Raw genomic sequence first — 12,692 nt, 5'->3', positions numbered from 1 at the left:
TGCATCATGAGGCTCGCGATCCGATTCGCAAGAAAAAGACGTTCACCGCCGCTCGAACACAAAATCCTACCACAGAACAGGATCCACAGCAAGAGGGGACCCTCAGTCCGGAGCCTGTGTGACGCATTGTTGTCGGTCTCCAAGTGCATGAGAATAGATACCAAGCTGTCTTTTAGTAATTGCGTCCCGGGATTACTTGGTTGCGCGTCTCGGAATTGAAGGTGGGTGTAGATTGAGCCCGCTATACAGCTTGCTTCGGGCGTAAGGTCGATGCAACGGGGACTTCCTAACGACAATGCTTGGGTAATGTAAGCGGGGAGGTGTTGCTCCATAGACGACAACCTTTCTTCCAAAGTTGCGTGCTCCGCTATATCAATTGCTTGCGTTAGGCCGGCTTAAACGCGTGTCAAACGCGCCAACTGCGAGAGAATGCCGAGGATCGACCCGTTCGGCTCGCTGGCGGTCTGAGGGGTGAGCATGAAGATGGTCCAGGGAGTTGGTGAGGTCAGGTCCATGGCGTACCCGGGGGGTGTCTACAAGTGGAGTTGGCAGGCTGCCTGAAGGGGGCTTGAATCGGGGCGGTTTGCCCGTTAGCCCTGCTACGATTCGATCGAACCGGTGGGGACTTAGATCTCTAGAGGCTATAACGTGCAGAAGAAGTGATTGGTGGGTTATTCCTATTAAGAGCCATAGTACTAAAATGTTAAAACAATTGTCGAGGTCTAGTGTTGCGGAAATAGTTTGCGTTCTTTAGTCGAAATAGGAAGGTGCCATAAGCTTGTAACCAGAATATCGTCCCCGTTACCGATTAAATAATGAATCGCAGTAGAATTCTGCTCACTTGCCGCTGCCGTTTGCACAGATAGGTTGACTTATTAGGAATGCTCGAGTTCGGGACCGGAGAATTGCTCCAATAAAGGGCCCGCTTTGTATTATTGTTTTAGCTTCTTAGTTAATTCATCGACCCGGCCTTCTAAAAAGCAATGGGATTTGTTGTGCATCCCCTGCGTTTATTTAATACAAAATTTCCAATTGCTAGTCACTAGGATTAGGTCTTCCCTCGTCTTCTTTTGGGTCAACTCTGTGTCGATTCTCTTTGGGCTATCTTCATAGGCTCAGGAATACATCGTCCTCTATCTGTCGTGCTTCTGGAAAGCAAGGCTTCAATTTAAGTAAATATACCCACGGTGACAGTACAAAATAAAAATTTGAGTGGAATCGGCAATTGAGATAGTTGACCGAATCGATTGGCATTGAGGTTGGAAGGTAGCTTACTTGAGGATATACTAAGAGGCCTAAAATTTAACGATGCGTACCCTATAATTTAGCGATTTTAGGGACGTTTATGCTAGGCTTATGCCAGGTTCAAACCTCCCACGGTTTGGTAAACTAATGGTTTTATACCGTTAATACCTCAAATTTCATTAGTATAACGCTAAGATTCGTCGGCCGCTAGAGTATGGGCTATTAGATAGGGGTGCGCAAAATTTAATTATTTAATTATTTAATTAAATAATAACGGTCTAGCCTTAATTATTATAATTATCTGGCCAAATATATAATACATAATTTTATACTACCTTTAAACCGGAATTATACTAGTCTAATAAAAATATAAATATGATCTTAGAAGAAAATCTTGAGTTATATAAATAAATAAAAACCCCCCCTAACTTATATACGAGGAATGCTCAGGTTTCGGACTTACCTATTCGGGAAGCCTTTACACCACCGGGCTACATAAAATTGCACAATGGTCTGGCCAAATCCCTAATTATGCCACCCCTAGTCAGATGGCAATGAAACATTCCGGATGACGCCAAGGGGCGGGGAATAGGCCAGTGCAAGCGCCACGTCGTAAATTTACTTTCCTCTCCCCTGCGCAAACGGTGCAGGAGGCTCCGACGGTTGAACGAAGAAAGGTTTTTGGGAGGATCGCCGATGGACCTAGTAATCCCATGCCAGCCACTATTACCCCCCGCCCCCTCCCCTCTGATCATATGTTTGTTTTCCACTAGCGTCTTGGCAGCCTCTTTACCATTCCTTTGTACGTACGTCCTTCTGGTTGCCTAGTAGGCTCCGGACCAGAGGATATAAACAATAAGCCAAAAGCAAAACTCATTCGGACATTAATTGCGTCACTGGTTTTTATATACTCTGCTAGCAAATATAACTTCAATTTTGGATTGTTTGGCTACAAAATAATATTGATTTTGGTAGGGAACCCCTATGTTTTTAACTACTAAAGCCGCCCGATAATTCGCCCTAATTTGGCCAGTAAGATCGGCACCACGAGTGGCAAACTAACATATGATCAGGGGGGGGTCCTGTCTGTACGAAGTACTCCGTATTGATTGAACACAACAGTCCGCGACCCTGGCTGGCCGAGTGGGAGCCGTCGCCGAGGCGTGGCCGATTTCAAGGCATCGGTTCTGCATTTCAAAACTCCTTGCATGGGATTTCCCCGGCTTATCATCCGTTAACCCTACTCGCTTCTGGGGAAGCCTTCCGCGCACGGTTTCTTCCCCACTACGCCCCAGAAAACCATGCCCTGTGCGTTTTGGCATCATCTTGGGGGTCTATGTTGTCGTTCGTCATACCTAGTCGGCCGTACTATTCGCTCTGCACTTCAAGCACCAGGGAACGCGCCGTCCCCATGCCCATGACTATGGAAAGCAATGGGGTCCCAGGTAGAATACAGGATGGGGTGATCTTGGAGAAACGCCTCACTCTGCCGTTTCAGCTTCAGCAAAGATATCGGTTTTGCGAAAGCTACGACAGTCATTGTTATTCCTTCAGTGTCTCCTAAACTCGAAGACTCTTCCTTCCTTCTATCCTTCATACTTGCTTAATTTCGTATGTTCTTCTCGTCAGACGGGTGTGCCCGATACCTCCCAAGATCCCCAGGTCTTAGCGTTCAGGGAACATTTCAACCTCGTTTCCCGCGACCACCACTTCGCAAGTTCAATCATGAGTGCGAGCACAGGCATTGTTGGCGCATTTCCGCCGCCAGACGGAATTACTCCTAATTTTGTGAATCCGGACTACATCGGATATCGCATTGTCGTCGTGGCCCTCGTCTTCACCACACTCGCATTTGCATTTCTATCGGTTCGATTATACACAAAACGCTTTGTGATAAGGAGACTTGAACTCGATGACTGCGAGTAATATTCCGCGATTCTTAAAAGACTAACCTGACTATATGCATTAGACTCGATCATTCTAGGATTCGTATGCCTACACCCATTCGTTGTAGCCCAGAGTTCTAACTCTTGTTGCCGTATTCCAAGGCTTTTTCCCTGTCGTACGCAACGTTGTCAATTTATCGTCAGTTTTCAGTAATATGAATTGGGTTATTTCACGGTTAACCTGTTTGCAGAGACCAGAAATGGCGTTGGCGTTCACATCTGGGATGTTCCCCTTGAGAATTTCAAGACGTTCATGCGCGCAGGTCCTCTCGATCCGCAGTATCTTGTCCAGTTCGTTTAGCCCACCTAACAATTCTCCTGAGGTAGCTGGGGTCCATTTTTGGTGGCACATCCTATAGCCTCGGAACGCTTTTTATCAAGGTTTCGGTCTTGCTACTTTACCTCCGACTCTCGGCCCATCGAGCTGTCCGGATCGTCATATACATCACCATGATCGTCGCTGTCAGTTATTGTATGTTTGGAGCCCTCGCCACCTTTTTCGTGTGTACACCGATGAAACGATACTGGGATTTCTCCGTCCCAGGGACATGCATTAACATTAGTGCTAATTTCGTCGCATTGGCGGCATTCAATGTTGGGACAGATGTGGTTATGTTGCTGCTGCCGATTTGGCTGCTAGGGCCGTTGAAGATCCAGAAACGACAGAAAATCGGCGTCACACTCATATTGATGATCGGATCTTTGTAGGTGGCTCCCAGTTTTAAATACCAAACCCTGAGAGATGAGGACCTTTGCTTACCCCCGACCTTAGCGTGTGCATCGTGAGTATACTCAGACTGGCATTTATTTTCCCGGGCCTAACGCAAATGGATACTACATGGCATTACGTTGACAACATCATCTGGATGTGGGTTATCCCCACCCTCCATTTGCCTCTCCTAATGTGACAAAATGCAGAATTCTTGAGATGTATGTTGGTGTAATCTGCGCCTGCCTACCCAGTCTCAAGGCCCTCATAAAGCACTACTTCCCAGAATTCTTCGACGGTAGCCATGTAGGACTCGGACGTAGAATACCATCTTTTGATGTTGCTACGCCTTTCCCACAACAGCGGGAGGATTCATCGAATATCTTCGAAGGACAGAAAAGCACCAATGCCGGCACTAGTGTACAACTGAAGAGCTTAGCCACCAGCTCGGAAGATGGTGCATGCGACAAAAGGAATCCAGTTCGCTCTTCTATTGCGTAGTCCCTTTGGCGCACTACTAATGCACTTTCATTCCATAATTTATAACTGTGACTGGTGTTCAAGTTGCTCAATTGGTGCAGGAAGGAAATGGGTTGCATAGTAATGGAGTTTTCGCCTTTACGTTCTGTTTGTTTCTCAGCGGAGGGAAAAGTTTTGCGACGTGGGAAAGGCTGTAGACAAATAGGTATCAAGGAAAGAAACTCGATTCATGCAGCATACGTCTCGCGCACTAAGCACGCCAAGGTTTTTAGCATATTCTGTTTCTCAGCTAACATGTTCTAAGTGTATTTCACTCATGTACACACGATGTGGGATTTGAAATTTTGTCCCACACATCTGCGGACACAGATCCCAAAAAGGTGGTAGAATCAGAGCGCTTTGGAGATGTAGCCTCAAGAGACTTACTCACTCAACCTTAACGAGGATGGTGGTCGAGTAATCAGAAACGGCGATTTCTAGGAAACCTAGATCAATGGCGATAAGACCGGTATTCCGACTAGACTAAATACATCTTTCCCACTCACCGCCACCCGCGATGCCGGATACCCCCCGCGCAAGCATTCGCCCTCTATAAATGCTCGAGCTCTGGCCTTAATCCTCAGTCCAGATTCCGCGAACGAAGTCCTAAACAATCAACTTCAGTCGGAGTTGGAATTGAGAGGAGAAATTGAGCTCGCTGACCACACTGCAAAGACCACTCATTCATCCATCGTCGGACCGAGAAAGGAGAAAGCAGATGTGGGAGCTCATGTCTTTGGAGTCAGGGAGCCTGGACAAGGGACCAGGTGGATGTCGATACTCGTGCCCTTCTCTAGTCCCAATGCCTCTGCGGATTTAAATAAAGAGAAGGGCCCTGTATTAGGCTTAGACGTGGCTTCGATGTAAGACTAATAGTACGACTTTTTCATTTTTTATTGCTGTATTGCAGAGTCTTACCCACTCTTTCCAAGCAGAATTATGGAGGCTCATTTACTGTGGTTGCCTATGGCGCCGCAGTGGCCCGTGACTTTTCAGGGAATGACTTGCTATCGATATAACAGGCGTAGAGGGGGGGAATAAAGTGATTATAAAGCTTGGTGTATGTTGCGGCGCGGCCTAAGCGAGCCACCCCTTTCTTTTCGCTTGACGTAGAGATATGTGTTAGAAAATAGGGGGTACTAGTTTGAGTTCAATGCACTGAACTGAATATTAGGTCCGAGTATGAGAGGCGAAAAGTAGCGAATCTGAAGTTTCAACAAAGGAATGCTAGCAACCTCGCCCAACTCAAATAAACACGGACGCCTCACGTCTAACCTAGGGAATTAAAGTCATGCTAATAGAATATAGAGTATACAGCTACCCTTGGCAAGATCTCATGCTCGTGTGCCTAATATCTTCCCTGGCATCGTAATGTACTGCCTAGCAGCAGCCTCAGCCTTCGTTCCACTAGGTTTCTGATTGATATGAGAAGCGATATCCCAATCTTCCAATCCATCCTTTCAGGTACTTCCACTCCTCACCCTCCTCAGGGAACAACACCACGCCCCCCAAACTCCTGCCCTGCCTGCCAGACCCCGGCATCCCACCCCCAACAACACCACTCAGCATCTCCTTCCTGCCATCCAGGTCAAGCACGGTGTGGGCTTTGCAGCAGCAAAGGCACTCGCAAGTGCCTCCAACATTTTCCAAGTCATATTAGCGAGTCGCTCTCTCTCGAAGGGCAGCACCGTAAAGGCCGAAATTGAAGCAGGAGGCATCAAAGGTATTTTCTCAGCGATTTAATTCGATGTCACAGACAAGGTTTCAGTCTCCAAAGCCGTAGTCCATGTACAACAATTTGGACGATTGGGCGTGCCCATAAACGACGCGGGCCTCTTGGGAACCATGGAGGACAACATTAAGACTCGGTTTAAAACGGTCTTGGGTCTTTGCTACTTTAGTCTAGAAACCCGAATTCACTTTCCGTGAGTTGCGGCCAGGGGACACTCGTTCGCAATACCGCGAGGAATGTAAGCGCGGATTGGAACATCAGGAATGGGGATGGGTATGTGGCGAGCAAGGCAGCGCTGAATATTCTTGTCGCGCTGGAGCATGCGGAATTTGGGGAGAAGAGGTTGAAGGTATTTGCTGCCAGCCTGTGGTGTGTGAGGAGTAATTTGAGGGGAGAGAGCGAGCAGGCGAGGAGCGGGTGGAGAGGGGTAGGGGATGCGGAGGTGGCTGGAGAGTTGGTGTTGAGTATTGTGGAAGGGAAGTGGGATGCTGATGTTGGGTGTTTGGTTTATAAGGATGGGATTTATGCTTGGTGAAGATTGAAGAAGATACGGTCAGGCGGGAGAGGCGTGTTTTGGTGGGTTAGTTGATGAAAGTGTAGGTGGTCTAAGACTTTACTGGGATTGGTAGAAGCGTCGAATATGCTCACATCTGTGCCATCCCAGTAAGTACTGCCCAGGGACCACAGGAAGGGCCGACAAGATGAAAAGCATCTCAAAGTGCGCTAAGCAGTTGTGACATCAAGAAAGAAAGCTATAAGCTGGGCTTGGAATAACTTCAGTGTCGGCTTGAACTTGTGGAACGAAAGTGTTTAGGAGACAATCAAAACCAGCTGAAGCATTCAGCCAACCACAGTTCATTAATCCATCGTCAACACATTATTGGCTTTTCAACCCACAATTTTCCTCCAGTGAATTTGCTTGAGAAAAAATCAATCAAACTTCGTCAAGCCAAGTCGGGTTTTGAGAACGGTGAGCTTTGAGAGTGGGGTAAATCGACCTCTGATGACAGGTGAGCATAAATGTCTTCCGTGGGAGCTCACTAGGTCCGGAAGAAGCTTGATTTGTACGGAATTCTCGGCCTTCCGTTCTTAGCTCGCTGAATGTCAAAGGGGGCGATGAGACAAAGTGCCAATGAAGAGCATGTTCTCGTTGCACGTTGACGTTGATCTACGGAGGGTATGGTCGGCCGACAGCAAAGGCTGCAGAGCCGAATAGCGCAGCAGATAGCTTAATTTATAGTGATCCCTGCACCATGTCTCAGGCACCACAGAGCCTGCACGTGGCGGCGCTACCCTGTAAATTGTGCAGCTTTAGGGCCAATCTCAGGGATGGAGCTTTCGGCGCGATTACCACATCCATCATCAACTCCCGCCTCACCTGAACCGCACCACTTCGGATTCATATAAGATGACCTTTCAACCTCACTGTTGGCTCGTGTCTTAGACCTCACCGCTCCTCCATCTTTTGATCGTCGCATCGTCGAGCGACCTTCATCATGAAAGGTCTAATCACCACCGTCCTAGCCCTGGGCACCGCTCTGGCATTCCCAGCCCCACGCGGTACCTCCTCCCTGTCCTCGCTCGCCCTGCAGAAAGTCCTCAGCGATGCGTCTCCTATCTTGGGGGCCTACGCGAAGAGCAGCCTCTCAACTGCTAGCTGGATGCACCACTACCCTGACAGCACCAAGCTCGTGCACATGAACCTGCCCGGTGTGCACGACGCCCAAACATGGAACTACTCCCAAGCAACCCAGGACGCACTCAAGCACGTGACAGACCTCGACGGAAACACTGTGTATCCACCTGAGATATATCGATGCCAGGAGAAAAGCATCATTGACATGTTGAATGCGGGGATCAGGGTCTTTGATGTGCGATACGCATATGATCCGACAAATTCTACGCTGGTGTTTTGGCACTCGGAGGCGTTGATGAGCGAGACGGCTACGGTAGAAGACGTGCTCTTTGGATTTTACCGATGGCTGGATGAACAACCGAGTGAGACGTTGATGTTGTCTTTCCAGTACGAGGGTGGAACTACCATCAACGCGAAGAACGACGCAGCGACTCAGATGGAGCTGTTCAGGACTCTCACGACACCAGCAGCGAAAAAGTATTTCCTGCAAACGAAAGATCAGTTTGGAACTCTTGGGGAAGCAAGGGGAAAGATCACTCTCTTGAAGAGGTTTGATCTCGATCAATTGCCTGCATCATACGGCGACGCCCTTCCCGGGATCCATTTCTCACCCGCCCTCTGGACGGACGACGGCGTTGACATTGCCTTAACCTACAACAGCGCCAAGAATCTTACAGCATACATAGAAGATTACTACCAGCCCAATTCCCCTATCGGCATGGGTGCCGCGTACAACATCGAGCTGAAGCTCAACGCTACAACGCAACATTTGGTCAAGGCGAGTGGGATGTATCCAGATAGTCTGTTCTGGAGCTTTGCGAGCAGTAATTATGATGTGGATTCGCCGCCCGAGACGCCGAGGATTATGGCGTTGGGGAATGGGACGCAATTGACGCCGAAAGGCGGGGTCAATCAACAACTTGTTCCTTTCTTGAAGGGCATGAAGGGGAAGAGGGTGGGGATTGTGATGTTTGACTTCTTTGACACGCCGGGGGATTTGGTTCAGGCGCTGTTGGATCTGTGAATTTGGGATTGGGGAAGGTCTCGCGCACGAGTCAGGAATGAGTTGTCGAACGGGTCAAAAGAGGGGCAAAACAGTAATGACACACAATTCTACCCAACATCGACTCACCATCCTTTTAACAAAAGCGCCATTTTTGAGCGCCATGAGGTTGCACAGTCATGCCATCTTCCGCATCCTCATCACCCAGCCCCAACTTCTTTGATAGCAGACTCATCTGCGTCTCCTGTTCTACCTCAGCCATCTGCACGTCCACCTCAACTTTTACCTTCCCCACTTCAGAAGCCCAAACACTACACCCCAAATCCACGTCTTCAAACCCAAATGCACACTCCTTCAACGGACTACTCGGCACCACATCACCCTCAGCAGCCGCATCCAGAGACTTGCGTCTACACTTCGCATACGCAGCCTCCTTGCTCTCTTCCCCAAGCCCATCACAATCCGTGCCCAAAGGCCCTAAATTCTCCCCTGGCTTTTCCTCTCCGGGTTCCTCTGCAACCACGCCACACATTTCCGCCTCATCACCATGCGCATTTTCGTGCTCCGAACACTTCTCAGTATCATAGAACTGCGCAGTGTCAACCTCATCCACGCCATGCATCCCAACATCTCCGTCGTCATTGGATGAAGATGAGCTCGAGAAGTCGGCGTCCATAAGATCTTGCACACGCGCTTGTTCCTTCGCCCACTCCTCCTCAAGAATCCTCATCTTCTCCCTCCGCACCCTCGACTCCCGCTCCCTGACCCTCTCATTCAAACACTCAGACGGAAAATCGCAATCGCGCCAGCAATCCTTCTTACTCCTCACTCTCTCATCAAAGTTCAAGTTCCCGAACTCTCCATACCTGATCGCCCGCACCTCCCTCCGCCAATCATTATAGCCAGACCAACCCGTATAGTCAAACTCGGTTTTACACCCTTTAGCAGCCTTCTTCTTCCTCTCTCGCCTCCTCTCCTTCCTCTCCCTCTCCTTAGCCCGCAGCAGCTGCTCAACGGGATCGCCAAATCCTGCGCCGAGAGCATCTTGGGATTGGCGGTCGGAAGAAGAGGAAGAGGAGGAGGAGGAGGAAAACGTGGAGGGTGGAGGTGAGGGCGGAGGAGATGGGATACTGCAGAAGAAGTGCCCGTCCTCTAGACAGCGCCGAGTCACGCTGAGGCGGTAGACCGAACTGCAAAGATGGCATTTCCAGATCCAGGGATAGGGGAGTTTTGGTGCTGTAGCTTGAATTCTGGGGTTTAAGCGAGCGGCGGGAGGAGGAGAGATGAGGGTGCGGAGGTGTAAGGCTGCTGGTGCGGTGGGTGGATCGGATGAGGAAGAGGAAGAGGAAGAGGAGGGTGTTGATGGCGATGAAGGTGCAGAACTAGGTGGCGTTGTTCGAGGAGAGGCTGGTGAGGAGGGCGATTCGTCGTTTTGGAGGGGGGAGCGGGGCCGGAGGAATGAGAGAGAGGGGGTTTTGCGGGGCATTTTCTCCTTCAACGCCGAATCTGGTGAATGCGGCGTGAGAGAAGGATTAAAGATGGGTTGGGTGGTGCGTTTGGTGTTCGGACGGAACGGCTGATATGTAGACCTGATATTCGTGATTGATTACAAAAGGCGAGGCACGACGTGTAGGTCAGTGGGATGAAGTAAAAGTAGAATAGAAATAGAACATGGTACCCTCGAAGAGCTGCTTTGAGATCTAACAAAGAAATCTGAATTCGAGCATGTAATTGCTCAAGAATTTGCAACGAAGTGGCCACCGTTATATTGCTCTTCCATCTGCTCAATGCGGCGCCGACTGTCATCGAAGAAAGACATGTTCAATTCAACGGACGAAATTCTTTGTGCGTCTTTGAGGCTCTGTTGCAGCGTCGTCGCATTGGGCGAGTGTTGGAGTCGGAGCCACTCAGCTCGATTAGAGACAAAGAAAGATATTGACTCGAACATCAAGTGAATAAAACATCGGAAATTTCAAGGTTGCGAAACACACGATAGGATGATTTGTTTCGTCTCATCTTGGATTTCGAAACTTATGTGAATCACATGCTGATGCATCCAAAGACACCACCTAATGTAAGAAGCTTTCATTGACTTGTAGTAGTAGTACAACCCATAACCATTTCTCTGTCTCGGAGCATGAAGTTCCTCGAGATGTCATTTCCTCAGACTCGTCTCCTCATGACCCCATAGCAATGGCAGAAAAACGCAGAAGCAAAGAAAGATTCCTTCCGTTCGGTTCCCCATACACCACCAATCCATCCCACATTACGAAAGCGCAAGGGCTCAATAGAAAGAAAATGCCTAGACCAAAGATCAAGCAGACCGAATCTAAACCTCGAGAGCCTTGTTCTTCTTCTTCTGCTCGACCTTCAACAACAGAGCACGGTTGATATGCGGGAGGACACCACCAAAGGCGATCGTGGCGCGGATGAGCGTGTCGAGTTCTTCGTCTCCGCGGATGGCGAGTTGCAGGTGACGAGGGGTGATACGCTTGACTTTGAGATCCTTGGCGGCGTTCTAGAGAGCAGGTTAGCGTGACGTAAATCAGGTAGAGGATTGAGATGACTCACTCCTGCGAGCTCGAGGACTTCAGCGGTCAGGTATTCGAGGACGGCGGTAACATAAACTGCAGCCTTGGCTCCAACACGCATCTTATTTTGGGTGTTGTTCTTCAAGAAACGCTTGACACGACCGCAGGGGAACTGGAAAATTGGGTATTAGCAGATATCTCTAGCTTAGAGACGCGCAGATTCGGAAAATGGAGAGAAAGGTCGGATTCGAGGTCTGCTGCGGGGTGTTCGATCTGCGGTCAGGGATTGTTGATTCGGGGCGCGTTACAAAATTCGAGCTCAGTTGCCCTCGAATGGCAATTTTGCAAGTATTTCTCGATGATTTTGGATGTGGCGCATCGTGTTTTCCCCCAAATTCAAGCTTCCCAGCCATCTCGTTCTTGTTTATCGGTGTGACGCGACTCGGCGGGGTGACCTTCGAGGACCCTCCAACATTGATGCAGACCTCGAAATGCTCCAAAACTACCCAAGAACACTTCCAGGAGGTGTATTTCAGCTTCGCGCAATACTAACCTGGAGACCAGCCTTGCTCGAGTGGCTCTGTTGCTTCTTTCCGCCATCGGCTCCGACCTTGCCTCCAGACGACTTGCCGCCAGATGATTTTCCCTTGCCTCCAGCCATGTCGGATGTTTGTTATTCGGAAGATGAGCGAGTTGTTTTGAGGTTGTCGGTACGAAGTTGATGTTTGTTGTCGATGAATGGTCGAAGATGTTGATGTTTGGTGAGACGGCGCGTTGAAAGGGAAGATATGCACCAGCCTTCTTTCCGAGCGATGCCTGATTGGGGCGGCTAAGCGAGGCAGGAGCGATGCGCCTCGAGCAGTGGAAGAGCGCCAGATGGGCGAAGGGGAAAGGGGTAAAGCATCACCAATATGCGGTGCGAAGGGAAACAGAAAGATGGATGAGATAGAGGAAGTTGGAAATATTGATGGAAACCATAGAAACGTGAACAAAGACCAAAGGTGGAGGAGACGCAGCGACATATATGAGAGAGGGTGACAGCGTCGAGAGGCGTGAGGTTGCCGTGGTACTGGCAACTTTCACGCCAACTCCATTCTGATGACAAGTGACTTACCTGTGATATATTTGGGACCTTTTGCCATGGTGAGCAGGATAAGGGAGAGTTGTTAGGTATTGATCGTGGTGTTGAGGGTTGAAGTTGGTCGTTGATTGAGATCGTGGTTTATGATTTTGGAGTGCCTCAGTCCTCAAGTCAGGTGATGAGACCCGATCAAACAGGACAAACATGCACGCTTGATTAACTTATGTAAGCGGAGGCGTTATCCCACCAGTCCCGCCATCCTACCATCCACCATTATTTCCTCCCCAACG

The 12,692-nt window shown here is 49.2% G+C and overlaps 5 protein-coding genes across 5 annotated transcripts; 3 read left to right on the top strand and 2 right to left on the bottom strand.

Annotated features, from left to right (window-relative positions):
• Positions 1-2,970: 2,970 nt before the first annotated feature.
• On the top strand, positions 2,971-4,401 carry K444DRAFT_594515 (uncharacterized protein; the record flags this gene model as incomplete). Its single annotated transcript, XM_024878354.1, has 6 exons — positions 2,971-3,167; positions 3,265-3,334; positions 3,385-3,477; positions 3,519-3,895; positions 3,964-4,059; positions 4,110-4,401. The coding sequence occupies 6 exons, from the start codon at positions 2,971-2,973 to the stop codon at positions 4,399-4,401; spliced, it is 1,125 nt and encodes a 374-aa protein (XP_024733065.1).
• Positions 4,402-5,710: 1,309 nt separating this feature from the next.
• Positions 5,711-6,686, top strand: K444DRAFT_644992 (uncharacterized protein; the record flags this gene model as incomplete). The annotated part of the gene is made up of 4 exons (XM_024885034.1): positions 5,711-5,761; positions 6,007-6,142; positions 6,176-6,287; positions 6,326-6,686. 4 exons carry the CDS (start codon positions 5,711-5,713, stop codon positions 6,684-6,686), a joined length of 660 nt encoding a protein of 219 aa, XP_024733064.1.
• A 961-nt stretch (positions 6,687-7,647) lies between these two features.
• K444DRAFT_536356 (PLC-like phosphodiesterase) lies at positions 7,648-8,811 on the top strand (the record flags this gene model as incomplete). The annotated part of the gene is made up of 1 exon (XM_024875368.1): positions 7,648-8,811. One exon carries the CDS (start codon positions 7,648-7,650, stop codon positions 8,809-8,811), a length of 1,164 nt encoding a protein of 387 aa, XP_024733063.1.
• Positions 8,812-9,072: 261 nt separating this feature from the next.
• Positions 9,073-10,499, bottom strand: K444DRAFT_665827 (uncharacterized protein; the record flags this gene model as incomplete). Its single annotated transcript, XM_024887123.1, has 2 exons — positions 9,154-10,499; positions 9,073-9,101 (listed from the first exon to the last, which is right to left on the bottom strand). The coding sequence occupies exons 1-2, from the start codon at positions 10,274-10,276 to the stop codon at positions 9,073-9,075; spliced, it is 1,152 nt and encodes a 383-aa protein (XP_024733062.1). The 5' UTR covers positions 10,277-10,499.
• A 635-nt stretch (positions 10,500-11,134) lies between these two features.
• Positions 11,135-11,949, bottom strand: K444DRAFT_485999 (histone-fold-containing protein; the record flags this gene model as incomplete). Its single annotated transcript, XM_024873108.1, has 3 exons — positions 11,135-11,308; positions 11,362-11,493; positions 11,875-11,949. Coding segments are annotated over 3 exons (381 nt in total), but the record flags the coding sequence as incomplete, so codon positions are not given.
• Positions 11,950-12,692: the final 743 nt, after the last annotated feature.

The sequence above is a fragment of the Hyaloscypha bicolor genome (assembly GCF_002865645.1).
Source record: "Hyaloscypha bicolor E unplaced genomic scaffold K444scaffold_118, whole genome shotgun sequence".
NCBI lineage: Eukaryota > Fungi > Ascomycota > Leotiomycetes > Helotiales > Hyaloscyphaceae > Hyaloscypha > Hyaloscypha bicolor.
This window is presented reverse-complemented; position numbering and strand designations above follow the sequence as displayed.